This window comes from Ranitomeya variabilis, chromosome 4 (genome assembly GCF_051348905.1).
Source record: "Ranitomeya variabilis isolate aRanVar5 chromosome 4, aRanVar5.hap1, whole genome shotgun sequence".
NCBI lineage: Eukaryota > Metazoa > Chordata > Amphibia > Anura > Dendrobatidae > Ranitomeya > Ranitomeya variabilis.
In genome coordinates this window covers 610,845,930-610,861,615 of record NC_135235.1, presented here as the reverse complement: position 1 = coordinate 610,861,615, position 15,686 = coordinate 610,845,930, and the positions used below count along the sequence as shown (strand labels likewise).

Here is a 15,686-nt window from a genome sequence, read left to right as displayed (position 1 = left end):
TCGCAGTGACCCCATTCACTTCCATAGTGCCGCGATGTAGCAGCGAGCGAGCCTCAGTCATGGCCTGTAGCCCTAGCTGTAAAGAAAGGGCCCCGTATACATTGCCCTTTAATATGGGGTCCTTTCAGCACAGCAATTAGTGACTGGGGGGGTTGTCTCCTCGCTGCTTTGAAAAATGGTTCTAATGTTCAGTGTCTGTAGAAAAAAAATGAAAGCATTTCTTCGCACAGGGTCACAGCTGCAGCTCTATAAACGGCGTGACCACTTGACCCTTCGCTTTATTGTGTGCATGTATCTTTAAAAAAAGGGATTTTTTTTTTTTTTTTACTGTCCACACCATAATAGCAGTATAAGCTTCCTTCCTGCTGGAATTAACCCATTTTGTGCCCCTGTACATGCAAGAGAGATGACGATGCTTTGCTGCACGGGTCGAGGGTCCTGGAGGGACTTTTTCGAGGGGCATTCTGTCCCTAGATGGCTGTGTCACTTGGGTTGCTTGCTTATTAGGGGGCATTCTGACACTATATGGATGCCCTAGTATGGTTGCTATGGGTTACAACACACTAGGAGGCATTCCAACACCACATGGATGCTCTAGTACGGTTGCTATTGGTTACAGGACAATCAGCATGCATTGTAATTTGACTACTGCATAAAGAGGATACAATGTGGTTGCCATGGGTTACAGTGAATTCAGCGTACATCCTGTGACGAGTGCTTTCGTTAGGTTGCTATGGGTTACAGCACATCAGAGGGTGGCATCTCACTATATGCAGGACTCAGATTGATTCCTATGGGTTACAACAATTTGGGGCATTCCGCAAATGTCTCCAACATCGCTAAGGGCTACAACACTTGGGCATGCAGTCTGACAAAACATGGATGCTTTATTTGGGTTGCTATGGGTTACAGCACATCGGGGAGATCTTACTAGTTAGAAGCTCTAGTTTGGTTGCTATGGGTTACAACACATTAGTGAAGCATTCTAACACTACAGGGATGCACTAGTTGAGTTGCCGTGGGTTACAGCGCATTGAGAGTGCATTCTGTGACTACATAGGTGGTTTAGTTGGGTTGCTATGGGTTACAGCACATTATTGATCATCCTGTGATTATTTGGTGCCTCCAGATTGGCTTCCATGGGTTACAGCATATTATAGGGGGATCCAGCTTGGTTGCTATGGGTTACAGCTAATTTGGAGTGTATTCTATGACTACATAGATGCTTTTGTTTGGTTGCAGCACATTATTGGGGTCATTTGGTCACTATATAAGGATCCAGTTTGGTTGCTACAGGTTGCAGAACATTTTAAGGAATACTTAATCACTCTGTAGAGGATCAGCTTGGTTGCTTTGGGTTACAGTACATTAGGAGTGCAGTCTGTGACTAAATGGATGCTTTAGTTTGGTTGCTGAGCGTTACAGCACATTGTGGGGTATATGGTCACAATGTTGAGGATCCAGTTTGGTTGCTCTAGTTTACTAATTCACCCATGAGTTAAGCAAGTAACCCATTTTTTGCCAAGTCCATGACTGGATGTATAAATATCTGTCATGGTGGTCCCACATGAGACTTATTCTGGAGTCACAGACTGAGAGCCACAAACGTTTCATGGATTTGCCAACAAGTTCATCTTTATTGATATTATGAGTGAATGCAGCAGCACCTCAATTAAAAATGATATAAAAAAAGACCCCCTATCCTGTAGAAGGAGGGCCGCTTGCTCTGAGCTGCGTATAGCGTTCTCTTAACCCTCATCGGGCTGCATTGGTAGCCACTCTGCTAAATTACGCAGTATGTAATCGCGGCAATTGTCCAGCACGTGTCCACGTTTCTATTATTGGTCCCTCTAAATCATGTGCCGGAGAAGTAGAGGCTAAATTACATATCTAAACCTATGCTAATTATAATAAATTATTTAGATAATTACATGCATTTCCCATGAGCCTAGTGGGATGTTGTCTGTGGAGGGCCATTATGTCCATGGGACATTGTGAACCACAAATTAGAAGCTGGTCACCATTTGGCTCACTGCTCGCCTCTCTACGAACTCATTTGTTGTGCCAGTCTTTGACCCTTGTCCTCCACGCTGACAATCTAATGTCCTCTAGACCTAAGCTGTGGTGGCTGGGGTCTCAGTATTCCCAGAGGGTGGCAGAGATTACAGATTCTGCATCTGCCTTTAGGGTGCCTGCTTGGTCCCCACGAAGATATTTGCCATTTTTGCCCTTAATGGCCACGCGGTTATATTCTCGAAACTCGAAAAAGAAATCTTCGGACATGTCTCCATCGGAACAAATCATGCCATTGCTGGAGATGTACCAGAACTTCCCACCCTGACCTATAAGAAATAAAGCCGAAATTTAGTTTTATTAACTACGAAAGAAATAAACACACACACTATACGGAGTAAACTATTGGGACACCCGTCTTAATTATTAAATTCACTCTTTTCAGCCAGTGTATAACATTCAGCCACTTACTTCCAGTTCATAACCGCCAGACCCATTGCCTCCAGTGTATAACATCCAGCCCCTCGCCCCTGGTGTATAACCTCCGGCCCCTCGCCCCTGGTGTATAACCTCCGGCCCCTCGCCCCTGGTGTATAACCTCCGGCCCCTCTCCCCCAGTGTATAACTTTACTAACATTACATAATGGCTTGTGGTAAAAAGCTCCCTGATACCAGCGTGATATTCAAGCAGCTGCATGCAGCCTTACATCACCAAGCACAATGCCGAGTGTCACATGGAGTGGTGTAAAGCTGCCACTACTGGACTCTGGAGAAAATATATTCTGTGCACTGATGGATCACACTTCTCTATCTAACATCAGATGAAAGATTCTGGGTTTGGTGAATGCCAGGAGAACTTTACCCGCCTCACAGCATTGTGCCAGCTGTACAGTCTCATGGAGAAGGGATAATGCTATAGCAGCACTTTTCAGGGGTCAGCCTCTGCTCTTTATGTTCAGTAAAGACATTTTGGATAGTTGTAGCTTCCATCTTTATGGGAACACAAACAAGGACCATAAAGAGATTGGAGAGTTTGGTGGAAAGAACATGACTGCCCCCCACAGAACCCAGACCACAAACTAATCCAACACCTTTTTGATCAACTAGACCGGAGATTGCAAGCCTATAGATTTAGAATGGAAGCTCCTGTAGGTGTCCCAATACTTTGGTTCGTATAGTGTATGAATATTGATATGAGAGAAATAAATATTATATAGATAGATAGATATGTGATAGACAGATACACATGACTAGATAGTATGGGATATCTAACCTTTGATTTGGTAGGCTCCGTTATTAAATATGATCTGGAAGACGTCGTAAGATGAGCGGTTTGCATCCAGAGTATTTGAGGTTTTATGGTAGCAGACAAATCCCAGATCTCCGCGGAGGACCAGAATCGGTCTGTTGATTAGTTTCAGTGTGAACTCTTCATCTTCACCTGCAGACACATGGAGGCCATGCTGTTAGTCACATTAGTCGTTCATCTATGCACCCACCAACTTGTTCAGCCATGATGACAGGGAATGGTCTGGAGACCCCAGTGGCTAGCCAACAGTCCAATGGTGATCATTGTATAGTAAAATGTAAAGACTCAGCCACGTTTGTGGGGGAAGGTGTGTAGAAAAGAAGAGCTCGATATCTATCAAAAGTGTTAGACCACCTAAGCTTTCCAGGCAGAAGAATAACTTGAAGAACCTGGCCCCTAAGCAAAATCTATAACCTGGCCCTCACCTACCATGTGCCATTTATAATACTATATAATACATAATCTTTTTATGTATAAGAGGAGTCAATATAATTAAATGAGCCTCAATAACTCCTCGGAAAGCCACTAAAAAGCCTCGCGAAAAAGCCGGTCTAATTGGCCATGTCACGTTCTGTCACCTCGCCTCATACAATACATCTGCTGAGTAACAGATGTTCCTTATCATTTCCATAATCAATGCCTGCACACTGCCCCCCATAGTCATGGATTACACTGGTGAGATTATCCCTTTACTTTCTTTTGTTTCACTGTCTTTTTAAGAGCTCAGATTGACCATGTATGGAACCTCAATAAAAATATATTTAAAGGGGATTGTCCAGTTTTGGAAGTGCAGGGGTTGTAAAATGTGACCTATCCATAAACTATCCTCTTACTATATCAGAGTTTAAAATGTAATCACTTAAAGGGGAATTCCATTTTTAGGTATCTTATAAAAAGATCTGACACGCAATGGTAGAAAGGAATAGGATGTGGTGCTCAGTAAAGCCACTTAAACATGCTACTGGCTGTGGATTTCTGTAACTTGGACTCTTCTCTTTAAGGGCATTACTTTTTTTTCTCTAGAGTTCGAGATTGTACTTTCCATTCAGGAGAATAAAAATTGTGCCACGCAAAAAGAAGTGCACAAAGATGCGATCACCACCAAAAGAGAAAGCCCCCAACAAACTTTCCTTTGGCTCTCCGGACCTGAAGGCCATAGAGAGAAATAGGAGTCGGTGGCCTCACACTTGGCGAAGTTTGGTGAGAGCCTGTCTTGCTCCCAACATCCACATTGGCTGCCCTCCCTGGGAACTCAGCGCTCAGTCTAGATCGGCTTTCGTCTGGACTACTGCAACTCTCTACTGATCAATCTCCCTGTAACCAAACTTTCTCCTCTCCAATCCATTCTGAATAAAGCAGCCAGGGTTGTATTTCCATCCAGCCGCTACAATGGCACCTCCACCTTGTGCCAGTCATTGCGCTGGCTGCCCATTTGCTCCAGAATACGATACAAACTTATCTCTCTCACCCATAAAGCTCTCCACAATTCTGCACTTCCCTCATCTCTGTCTATTACCCTACTTGTGCCCTCCGTTCCACAACTGATCTAAGACTAACATCCCCTATAATCTGAACCTTGCACCTCCGTCTCCAAGATTTCACTCGTGTTGCAGCGGGTTCCTGGAATGCACTACCCCAGACAATTCGACTACTACCTAACCTCCACGTTTTTAGGCTTGCTTTAAAAACACATCTCTTTAGACAAGCCTATCACCTCAACGCACCAACGTAACTCTCCCCTCTTTCTAAATTTTACTCCGAACCTGGTCTCTCCTTTTCAATAGTAATTGATAACTGTACCTAGACTGATCCTGACTGGTGATCGGATCATGCAGCTTATTTTAAATGTCCTATTTATTGTAATGATGGCTGGACCATATATGATAAGTACTTTTTATCTATTGTGTCCCCCATTTCCATATATATTGTAAGCTTGTGAGCAGAAACCTCGCTCGTCCAGTAACTGGGGAACTATGTGTTACTTTGTGATGTCTTTATTATTTCTACATGTCCCCACTTATTTCTAAAGTGCTGCAGAATATGTTGGCGCTGTAGATATAAAATTATTATTATTATTTCCTGTCGGAGGGGCAGTGCCAGAGGGGTGCAGAACTTGATGGCCACACACTTTTACCCTAGACCGGTCAGGAGTGAAGCCCATATGGGATACCGCACCCTTCAAAGTAATTTTTTTTAAAATCCGTGTGAAAAAGTGGACACAGATAATAAATTAAATAAGCAATTTAAAGTGTAAGGGAAGAGTCAGACAGCCGTATGACTCAGAACAGGATCAAAACACAGTGCTCGGAGTGGCCGACTGCTGTCCTGACCCAAGTGTGACAGCTCCATAGAAACACATGCTGTCACACATGGGTCGGGAGAGCCGCCGGCCAATCCAAGCATTGCGTTGCGATCCTCTTCCGAGTTACATATCCTTCTGACTCTACCCCAATACTGACCATACTGGAAATTTAAAAATTGCTCAACGTAGCCTGAAAGCTCGGAATAAGGGTAGCTGCTCACAAAAATGAAAGTGAAGTGCTGTGTAAGTGCACCATCACTTAAGTTGGGTCCCACAAACCTGTGAGTTTAAGCACCCGAGGAACACCACTTCTAGAGCACTACTGCACCTTTAGCTCGCAAGCTGCTCATCTCATGGCTTCGATGCTCGGGGGTTAGGGACACCTGCAGTTGGCTACACGGGTAGCAGGATGGCCAATTGGTTAGCACAGAGCCTGTATGTTATTCCCAACTTTGCATGGGCTCCCTCAATACTGATAGGGCATTGTGAGCCCCAATGGGGACAGTGATGACAATATCTGTAGAGTGCTACAAAATATGATGGCGCTATATTAGAAAGCATAATAAATAAAAAAATAAATATAAGCCACCCTGCCTATATCCCGAAGCTTCCATCCAGTGTGCATTAGTGTAACCGCCTTACATCAGCAAGCCAAGCCCACACATAAGAGTAGGCACTACATTGGATCTTAGCCAAAAGGCCAAGTGGAATATACTGTAGAGCTGAGCGGGATTTGGTAGTAATCAGATGTTGGATTTTGGAGTTTCTGGCTGTAGTTGCACAGACATGTCTCACTGACATCTAGGAGGCAAGAACACACATTGGGGTTACGCTTGGGGTGATAGAATGATGACTGACTCTTGTGTCATAAAACATTGACACGTTGAAGGTTATGAAGTGTAGCAATATGGGGTGATAAAACTATAATAGGGTCCCAGATCATTGATACACTTAAAAACTATGACACAAAAACACTGATGGTGGTAAGATAATGATACACTGACATTGGGGTAGATGATAATGTCTTGGGGTCCAAAACAATGACACACTGACACTCGGAACCCCAAAATATGACACATTAGTAGTTGGGGTCATATTGACACAGCAGTTACAGACTGATGACAAACTGATACAGGACACATAACACTGATACGGGGGGGAGGATTTAGAGTAATGACACACTGACACTGGGGGTATCGAAAACTGACACTGTGGGCATACAGTAACGACACTCTGACACTGGGGATATAGATTAATAAAACTCTGACACTGGGAGTATAGAAAACTGACACTGTAGGCGTAGAGTAATGACACTGGCACTGGGGTATAGAGTAATTCCTAAACCAAGAATCTGCAAAAACCCTAGTCCATGCCCTCATCGTCTCCCGCCTTGACTACTGCAACCTCCTGCTCTGTGGCCTCCCCTCTAACACTCTCGCACCCCTCCAATCTATTCTAAACTTTGCTGCCCGACTAATCCACCTGTCCCCCGCTATTCCCCAGCCTCGCCCCTCTGTCAGTCCCTTCACTGGCTCCCCATTGCCCAGAGACTCCAGTACAAAACCCTAACCATGACATACAAAGCCATCCACAACCTGTCTCTTCCATCTGCGAACTCGTCACCCGGTACTTACCTACAAGCAACCTCCGATCCTCACAAGATCTCCTTCTCTACTCCCCTCTTATTTCCTCTTCCCACAATCGCATACAAGATTTCTTCCTCGCATCACCCCTTCTCTGGAACTCTCTAACACAACATATCAGACTCTCGCCTAAAATGGAAACCTTCAAAAAGAACCACACTAGGATCTGTTTAGAAAGGCTGCATTCACACATCCGTGTCTCACGGTCCGAGTGCAGACCGAGATTTACAGACCGGTCACTGGTTTCCTGACCCAAACAAGGCAACCTTATATATGCCTATGAGACTGTCAATTTCATGTCAAGGGACCACAACCTGTCTGTGAATCGAAGTCCATGCCCCATAGAAGTTTGAATGCTGCAAAAAATACAGACCTCCTCCTGGTCGTATCACCTGGTCCTAGTACCATACTGACTGCATTAAACGGACATGTTTTCCATGCACTCACCAACTGAGTCGCACACAGCCGCCAGCTGTCCATTCTTCTTAGTACAGATGTATTTCCCATTACTGGCCCTCAGCGCGACTCTCCGACCTCTCCATTCAATATCAAACATTGTGTTGGCAGCTCTGTGAGTGACACAAGAAGAAATCCAAATCAAAAGCTATTGCCCTGTTGCCTTTATTACACTCTAGAGCTGCATTTAGAAATCTGCCGGCTGCTATTGAAATTTGTCAAAGGGTTTGTTGACAGAAGCAACTATGTTGTGTCACTGAACAATCAGGTAATGCAGAGATGTGAGCTCTTTAGTTTGAAAAGCTTTTTCTTAGAAAAAAAAAGTGTAGAGACTGTCTTCCAAAAACAGTGCCACTCGTGTCTACAGCTTGTGTGTGACGTTGCCGTTCTGTCCCATTCACCTTCATGTAGTTAAGCATCAATATCAGACACAAACTATGGACAGGTGTGGTGCTATTTCTAAAAGAAAGCAGACATGATTTTCTAATCTTTGGCCCAGTGTAACATTGCTCCCAGTATACTTCCTTGGTTCAGGAAAACAGAAGCTACTTAGATATATGGAAGAACTTCAAGATTCGGTTTTGGCAAAGATCTTTACTCTTACAGCAAGGACTTACGTTTCAGTGGCCGTGGACTGGATCCCTCCGTGACTCACAAGGGTCCAATACTTGCCAGAATTGGTATGGAAACTACACTTTTTTGTTTCCTTATTGATCTGCATCTGGAAGGTTTCGTAGTCCGTCTCCTCATCTTGGTTGGCAGAGACATTTACTCCTGGAGATGTGAAATAATAGATTCATTTACAAGACGAGAAGTTATTAAAGGGGTTTCGTGAAAGGCATAATTACAGTACAGGTAACAATAACACATTTTCCTCCAACCTCCTGGCATGTCATTAAAGAGAAAAATTTGACTACTTCCTTACAAAAAGAGCATCACTCCTGTCGACTGGGGGGCTTGTATCGCAGCTTGGCTATGCTTGTGTGAATGGGGCTGGGCTGCGATATCAAGCACTTTTTGTGGTCAGGATCAGCACTGTTTTTTGAAGAAAGCAGCCATGTCTGATTACGGTAATCTTTGAGAACCCCGTTAAGATGCTATTTGTGAATTTCTATCCACATTTGTAACTATGTTTCAAAGCTGCATTGTAACGCACAGGATGTCTGTTTTCTCCATCAGCAGGGGTCTCACTTTTTAGACATTTATAGAAACATTATTGATGTCTGTTGTCTATACAACTCTAAGAAGGTATTAGGTGCGCCTGGTGAAGTCGAGGTGTGTCTTTGATCTACCATAGAAGTTCAATAGGCAATAAAAGGTCCACGGCACCATCTTGGCAGATGCAACGCTCGCGTGTGGCACACGTGGTTTGAGGACCCACTGTGCCACAGAGCCAGGGTTACCTAGGATCGGTGTGACTAAGCGGCTACCTTGTCTTCGCTAGAGCTCCTGATGGTAGAATTAGACTTGAGTTGCAGGTAGCCACCAGGTACCCCTCCTAGGCAGTCCCCAGTACTGTAGCTGCGGACCCCAGGAGTCTGCCTGGCAGACATAGATTGGACTCAGAGTAACTGGCAGGACAGAATATGGACTCTGTTCAGACTAAACAGGTTCTAGATCCTTGGGCAGAATAGATATTGGCACGGAGTCACAGACAGGGCTGGATTCGGATATTGGAACAGTACGGACTCTGGACAACTAACCAGAATAGACACTGGTACTGGTTCAAGTACGGTTACTGCCGATACCTCCTACTGAGGAGGATGCCTTTTATACAAGATGCCTCCCAGTTATTGGCTAAGGGCATTTTCAAAGTACACACACTGCCCCTTCAAGAACAGGGGAGCATGAGAGCATTAGCTACGTCGTCGGGAATCCTGTGCGGTGTGCACAGGATCAGGACAGATAGCAGGAGACTCATTGCGCGGCTGGTCAGTGTCCCAGCATGGAGGAGGAAGAGGATTTGGTGATTCTTGGCTATTTGGATTGTATACTAATCCAATAGTAATCTATATATATAATTGTCTAAGGGGTACTACCGTCTTTCTGTCGGCAACGTCCGTCACGGATTTTCATTCGCTGATTGGTCTCGCCAGCTGCCTGTCATGGCTGCCGCGACCAATCAGCAACGGGCACAGTCCGATTAGTCCCTCCCTACTCCCCTGCAGTCAGTGCTCGGCGCCCGCTCCATACTCCCCGCAGTCACGGCTCACACAGGGTTAATGCCAGCGGTAACGGACCGCGTTATGCCGTGGGTAACTCACTCCGTTACCGCCGCTATTAACCCTGTGTGACCAAGTTTTTACTATTGAGGCTGCCTATGCAGCCTCAATAGTAAAAAAACATCTAATGTTAAAAATAATAACAAAAAAATAACAAATCATTATATACTCACCTTCCGCCGCCTTTCCGACGCTCCGGTGACCGGTCCATGCAAGCGGCAGGTTCCGGTGCTAAGGTTGGTGTGCGACAAGGACCTGCCATGACGTCACGGTCATGTGACCGCAACGTCATCACAGGCCCTGCGCGAGAAGGACCTGCCGTGACGTCATGGTCATGTGACCGCGACGTCATCTGTTGTGAACTCCGTTTTCAGGCTCCCTCTTGTGGTCACAGATGGTATTGTGTGACTTTGGTTTTTTGGCTCCCCCTGGTGGTTTGGTTTATTATCCTGCGGGTCTGGCTGGATCAGCTGCCTCGTTATTCACCAGGGAGGCTCCTATTTAGCTCTGCTTCACTTTCACTTGTTGCCGGCTGTCAATGTATTCAGTTCTATTCTGATTACTCCTGATTATCTCGTTTTCTGCCTCTTCAGGATAAGCTAAGTTCTGTTTGAATATTTTTTGCTCATCTGCCTGCAATATGATTTCTGTGTATGATGAGTCTAGTCCAGCTTGCTAATATGTGATTTCTTTTTGCTGGTAAGCTCTGGGGTACGGAGTTGCTTCCCCCGCACCGTTAGTTGGTGCGGGGGCTCGAGCAATCTCTGCGTGGATATTTTGAATAGGGTTTTTTATTGACCGCACAGTTCCCTTCCTATTTTCTGCTATCTAGTATTAGCGGGCCTCATTTGCTAAATCTGATTTCATCTCTGCGTTTGTGCTTTCCCCTTAACTCACCGTTAATATTTGTGGGGGGCTATTCTACACTCACCGGCCACTTTATTAGGTACACCATGCTAGTAACGGGTTGGACCCCTTTTGCCTTCAGAACTGCCTCATTTCTTCGTGGCATAGATTCAACAAGGTGCTGGAAGCATTCCTCAGAGATTTTGGTCCATATTGACATGATGGCATCACACAGTTGCCGCAGATTTGTCGGCTGCACATCCCAAAGATGCTCCATACAAGGCAGGATGGATCCATGCTTTCATGTTGTTTACGCCAAATTCTGACCCTACCATCCGAATGTCGCAGCAGAAATCGAGACTCATCAGACCAAGCAACGTTTTTCCAATCTTCTACTGTCCAATTTCGATGAGCTTGTGCAAATTGTAGCCTCAGTTTCCTGTTCTTAGCTGAAAGGAGTGCTACCCGGTGTGGTCTTCTGCTGCTGTAGCCCATCTGCCTCAAAGTTCGACGCACTGTGCGTTCAGAGATGCTCTTAGGCCTACCTTGGTTGTAACGGGTGGCGATTTGAGTCACTGTTGCCTTTCTATCAGCTCGAACCAGTCTGCCCATTCTCCTCTGACCTCTGGCATCAACAAGGCATTTCCGCCCACAGAACTGCCGCTCACTGGATTTTTTTTCTTTTTCGGGCCATTCTCTGTAAACCCTAGAGATGGTTGTGCGTGAAAATCCCAGTAGATCAGCAGTTTCTGAAATACTCAGACCAGCCCTTCTGGCACCAACAACCATGCCACGTTCAAAGGCACTCAAATCACCTTTCTTCCACATACTGATGCTCGGTTTGAACTGCAGGAGATTGTCTTGACCATGTCTACATGCCTAAATGCACTGAGTTGCCGCCATGTGATTGGCTGATTAGAAATTAAGTGTTAACAAGAAGTTGGACAGGTGTACCTAATAAAGTGGCCAGTGAGTGTATATCTTTGGGGTCATTCCACTGAGGCAAGAGAGGACTTTCTTTCCCTCCAGGAATAGTCAGTTTCTCAGGCCTTGAAGAGACGTCTAGGATTTTTAGGTAACGTTCCACGGCTGCCTATAGTTGTTTGCGGATAGGATCAGGTTGCGGTCAATCTAGTTACCACTTCCCCAGAGCTAGTAGTCTGTTCAGTTACTTAGCTAGTCCGACCTGCGATCCTTGCCACTAGGATCATAACAGTACAGCCGGCCTATAAAGTGTTAATTGCATGGCAGAAGCAGGAGAAAAGAAGCTTGGAGATTTTTTTTTTTTTTTTGCTGCCGTGTGTCTAGCTGCTGTGTGTCTGGCTTCTCTCCTCCTCCTCTTAATCTTGGTGTGGCTCTGAGTTCAGCTGCTGATATGGATATCCAGAGTTTAGCCTCCAGTGTAGATCATCTTGCTGCAAGGGTACAAAGTATTCAGGATTTTGTTGTGCACAGTCCTATGTCAGAGCCTAGAATACCTATTCCGGAGTTGTTTTCTGGAGATAGATCTAGGTTCCTGAATTTTAAGAACAATTGCAAGTTGTTTCTTTCTTTGAAACCTCATTCCTCTGGGGATTCTGTTCAGCAAGTTAAGATTATTATTTCTTTCTTGCGTGGCGATCCTCAAGATTGGGCTTTCGCATTGGCTCCAGGGGATCCTGCATTGCTCAGTGTGGATGCGTTTTTTCTGGCCCTTGGATTGCTCTATGAGGAACCTAATCTTGAGAACCAGGCTGAAAAAGCGTTGTTGGCCCTCTCTCAGGGGCAAGATGATGCAGAGGTGTACTGCCAGAAATTTCGGAAATGGTCGGTGCTTACTCAATGGAATGAGTGTGCCCTGGCTGCAAATTTCAGAAAAGGTCTTTCTGAAGCCATTAAGAATGTCATGGTGGGGTTCCCTACGCCTGCAGGTCTGAATGAGTCAATGACTCTGGCCATTCAGATTGATCGGCGTTTGCGGGAGCGCAAACCTGCGCACCATTTGGCGGTGTCTTCTGAACAGATACCTGAGTCTATGCAATGTGATAGAATTCTGACCAGAAGTGAACGGCAAAATTATAGACGGCAAAATGAGTTGTGCTTTTACTGTGGTGACTCAGCTCATGTTATCTCAGCATGCTCTAAGCGCACAAAAAAGATTGATAAATCTGTCACCATCGGTACTTTACAGCCTAAGTTTATTTTGTCTGTTACCCTGATTTGTTCCCTGTCATCTTACTCGGTTATGGCTTTTGTGGATTCAGGTGCTGCCCTGAGTCTGATGGATTTGTCATTTGCCAGGCGCTGTGGTTTTGTTTTGGAGCCTTTAAAATTCCCTATTCCACTAAGGGGAATTGATGCTACACCATTGGCTACGAATAAACCTCAGTACTGGACACAAGTGACCATGTGCATGACTCCTGTTCATCAGGAGGTGATTCGCTTTCTTGTATTGCATAATTTGCATGATGTTGTCGTGTTGGGCCTGCCATGGTTGCAGACTCATAATCCAGTCCTGGATTGGAAAGCAATGTCTGTGTCAAGTTGGGGTTGTCAGGGAATTCATGGCGACGCTCCTGTGGTGTCAATTGCTTCATCCACTCCTTCTGAGGTCCCTGCGTTTTTGTCAGATTACCAGGATGTATTTGATGAGCCCAAACTCAGTTCTCTACCTCCTCATAGGGATTGTGATTGTGCTATAAATTTGATTCCTGGTAGTAAGTTTCCTAAGGGACGACTTTTCAATTTGTCAGTGCCGGAGCATGCTGCTATGCGGAGTTATATAAAGGAGTCTTTGGAGAAAGGACTTATTCGCCCCTCCTCCTCCCCTCTTGGTGCGGGGTTCTTTTTTGTGGCTAAGAAGGATGGTTCCTTGAGACCTTGTATTGATTATCGCCTTCTAAACAAAATCACGGTCAAATTTCAGTATCCTTTGCCATTGTTATCTGATCTGTTTGCTCGCATTAGGGGGTCTAGTTGGTTCACCAAGATAGATCTTCGTGGTGCGTATAACCTAGTGCGTATTAAGCAGGGTGATGAATGGAAAACTGCATTTAATACGTCCGAAGGCCATTTTGAGTACTTGGTGATGCCTTTTGGACTTTCTAACGCTCTTTCTGTCTTTCAGTCCTTTATGCACGACATCTTCCGCGAATATCTGGATAAATTTATGATTGTGTATCTGGATGATATTCTGTTTTTTTCGGATGATTGGGAGTCCCATGTTAAGCAGGTCAGGATGGTGTTTCAGGTCCTGCGTGCCAATGCTTTATTTGTGAAGGGCTCAAAATGTCTTTTTGGAGTCCAGAAGGTCTTTTTTTTTTGGGTTTCATTTTTTCTCCTTCTGCTATTGAGATGGACCCAGTCAAGGTTCAGGCTATTCATGACTGGACTCAGCCTACATCTGTTAAGAGTCTTCAGAAGTTCTTGGGTTTTGCTAATTTTTACCGTCGCTTCATCGCTAATTTTTCTGGTGTTGTTAAGCCATTGACGGATTTGACCAAGAAGGGTTCTGATGTTACTAACTGGTCTCCTGCGGCTGTGGAGGCCTTTCGGGAGCTGAAGCGCCGGTTTTCTTCGGCTCCGGTCTTATGTCAGCCAGACGTCTCCCTTCCTTTCCAGGTCGAGGTTGATGCTTCTGAGATTGGAGCGGGGGCTGTTTTGTCGCAGAGAAGCTCTGATGGCTCTGTGATGAAGCCATGTGCTTTCTTTTCAAGAAAGTTTTCGCCTGCCGAGCAGAATTATGATGTTGGTAATCGGGAGTTGTTGGCTATGAAGTGGGCATTTGATCAGTGGCGACATTGGCTCGAGGGAGCTAAGCATCGTGTGGTGGTCTTGACTGATCACAAGAATTTGATTTATCTCGAGTCGGCCAAGCGGCTGAATCCTAGACAGGCTCGTTGGTCGTTGTTTTTCTCTCATTTTGATTTCGTGGTCTCATACCTGCCTGGTTCGAAGAATGTGAAGGCTGATGCTCTTTCTAGGAGTTTTGTGCCTGACTCTCCTGGTGACTCAGAGCCAGCTGGTATCCTCAGAGAAGGGGTGATTTTGTCTGCCATCTCCCCAGATTTGCGATGAGTGCTGCAGGAGTTTCAGGCGGATAGACCTGACCGTTGTCCACCGGAGAGACTGTTTGTCCCAGATAGATGGACCAGCAGAGTTATTTCCGAGGTTCATTCTTCGGTGTTGGCAGGCCATCCTGGGATTTTTGGTACCAGAGATTTGGTGGCTAGGTCCTTCTGGTGGCCTTCCTTGTCGTGGGATGTGGGTTCCTTTGTGCAGTCTTGTGGAATTTGTGCTCGGGCTAAGCCTTGCTGTTCTCGTGCCAGTGGCTTGTTGTTGCCTTTGCCTGTCCCGAAGAGGCCTTGGACGCACATTTCCATGGATTTTATTTCAGATCTCCCTGTCTCTCAGAGAATGTCGGTCATTTGGGTGGTGTGTGATCGTTTTTCTAAAATGGTCCATTTGGTGACCTTGCCTAAGTTGCCTTCCTCCTCCGAGTTGGTTCCTCTGTTTTTTCAAAATGTGGTTCGTTTGCACGGGATCCCTGAAAATATTGTTTCCGACAGAGGATCCCAGTTTGTGTCTAGGTTTTGGCGGACCTTTTGTGCTAAGATGGGCATTAATTTGTCTTTTTCGTCGGCCTTCCATCCTCAGATGAATGGCCAAACCGAGAGCACTAATCAGACTTTGGAAACCTATTTAAGATGTTTTGTTTCTGCTGATCAGGACGACTGGGTGACTTTTTTGCCATTGGCCGAGTTTGCCCTTAATAATCGTTTTTCCTCGGGTCAGGTGGAGCCTTCTGACTGTCCTGGAGTGGATGTTGTGGTGGATAGGTTGTATCAGATTTGGAATCATGTGGTGGACAATTTGAAGCTGTCACAAGAGAAGGCTCAGCGCTTTGCCAACCGCCG

At 45.4% G+C, this 15,686-nt stretch overlaps 1 protein-coding gene across 1 annotated transcript in view; it reads right to left on the bottom strand.

Annotated features, from left to right (window-relative positions):
• Nucleotides 1–1,614: 1,614 nt before the first annotated feature.
• Nucleotides 1,615–15,686, bottom strand: part of FSCN2 (fascin actin-bundling protein 2, retinal) — a 34,576-nt gene continuing 20,504 nt past the window's right edge. Inside the window, exons 2-5 of the mRNA XM_077253377.1 lie at nt 8,341–8,497; nt 7,715–7,836; nt 3,287–3,454; nt 1,615–2,342 (exon numbers count right to left, since the gene is read on the bottom strand). Of these exons, the coding sequence (XP_077109492.1) occupies nt 2,137–2,342; nt 3,287–3,454; nt 7,715–7,836; nt 8,341–8,497 (653 nt within the window). The 3' untranslated portion in view covers nt 1,615–2,136. The remainder of the gene's footprint in view (nt 2,343–3,286; nt 3,455–7,714; nt 7,837–8,340; nt 8,498–15,686) is intronic.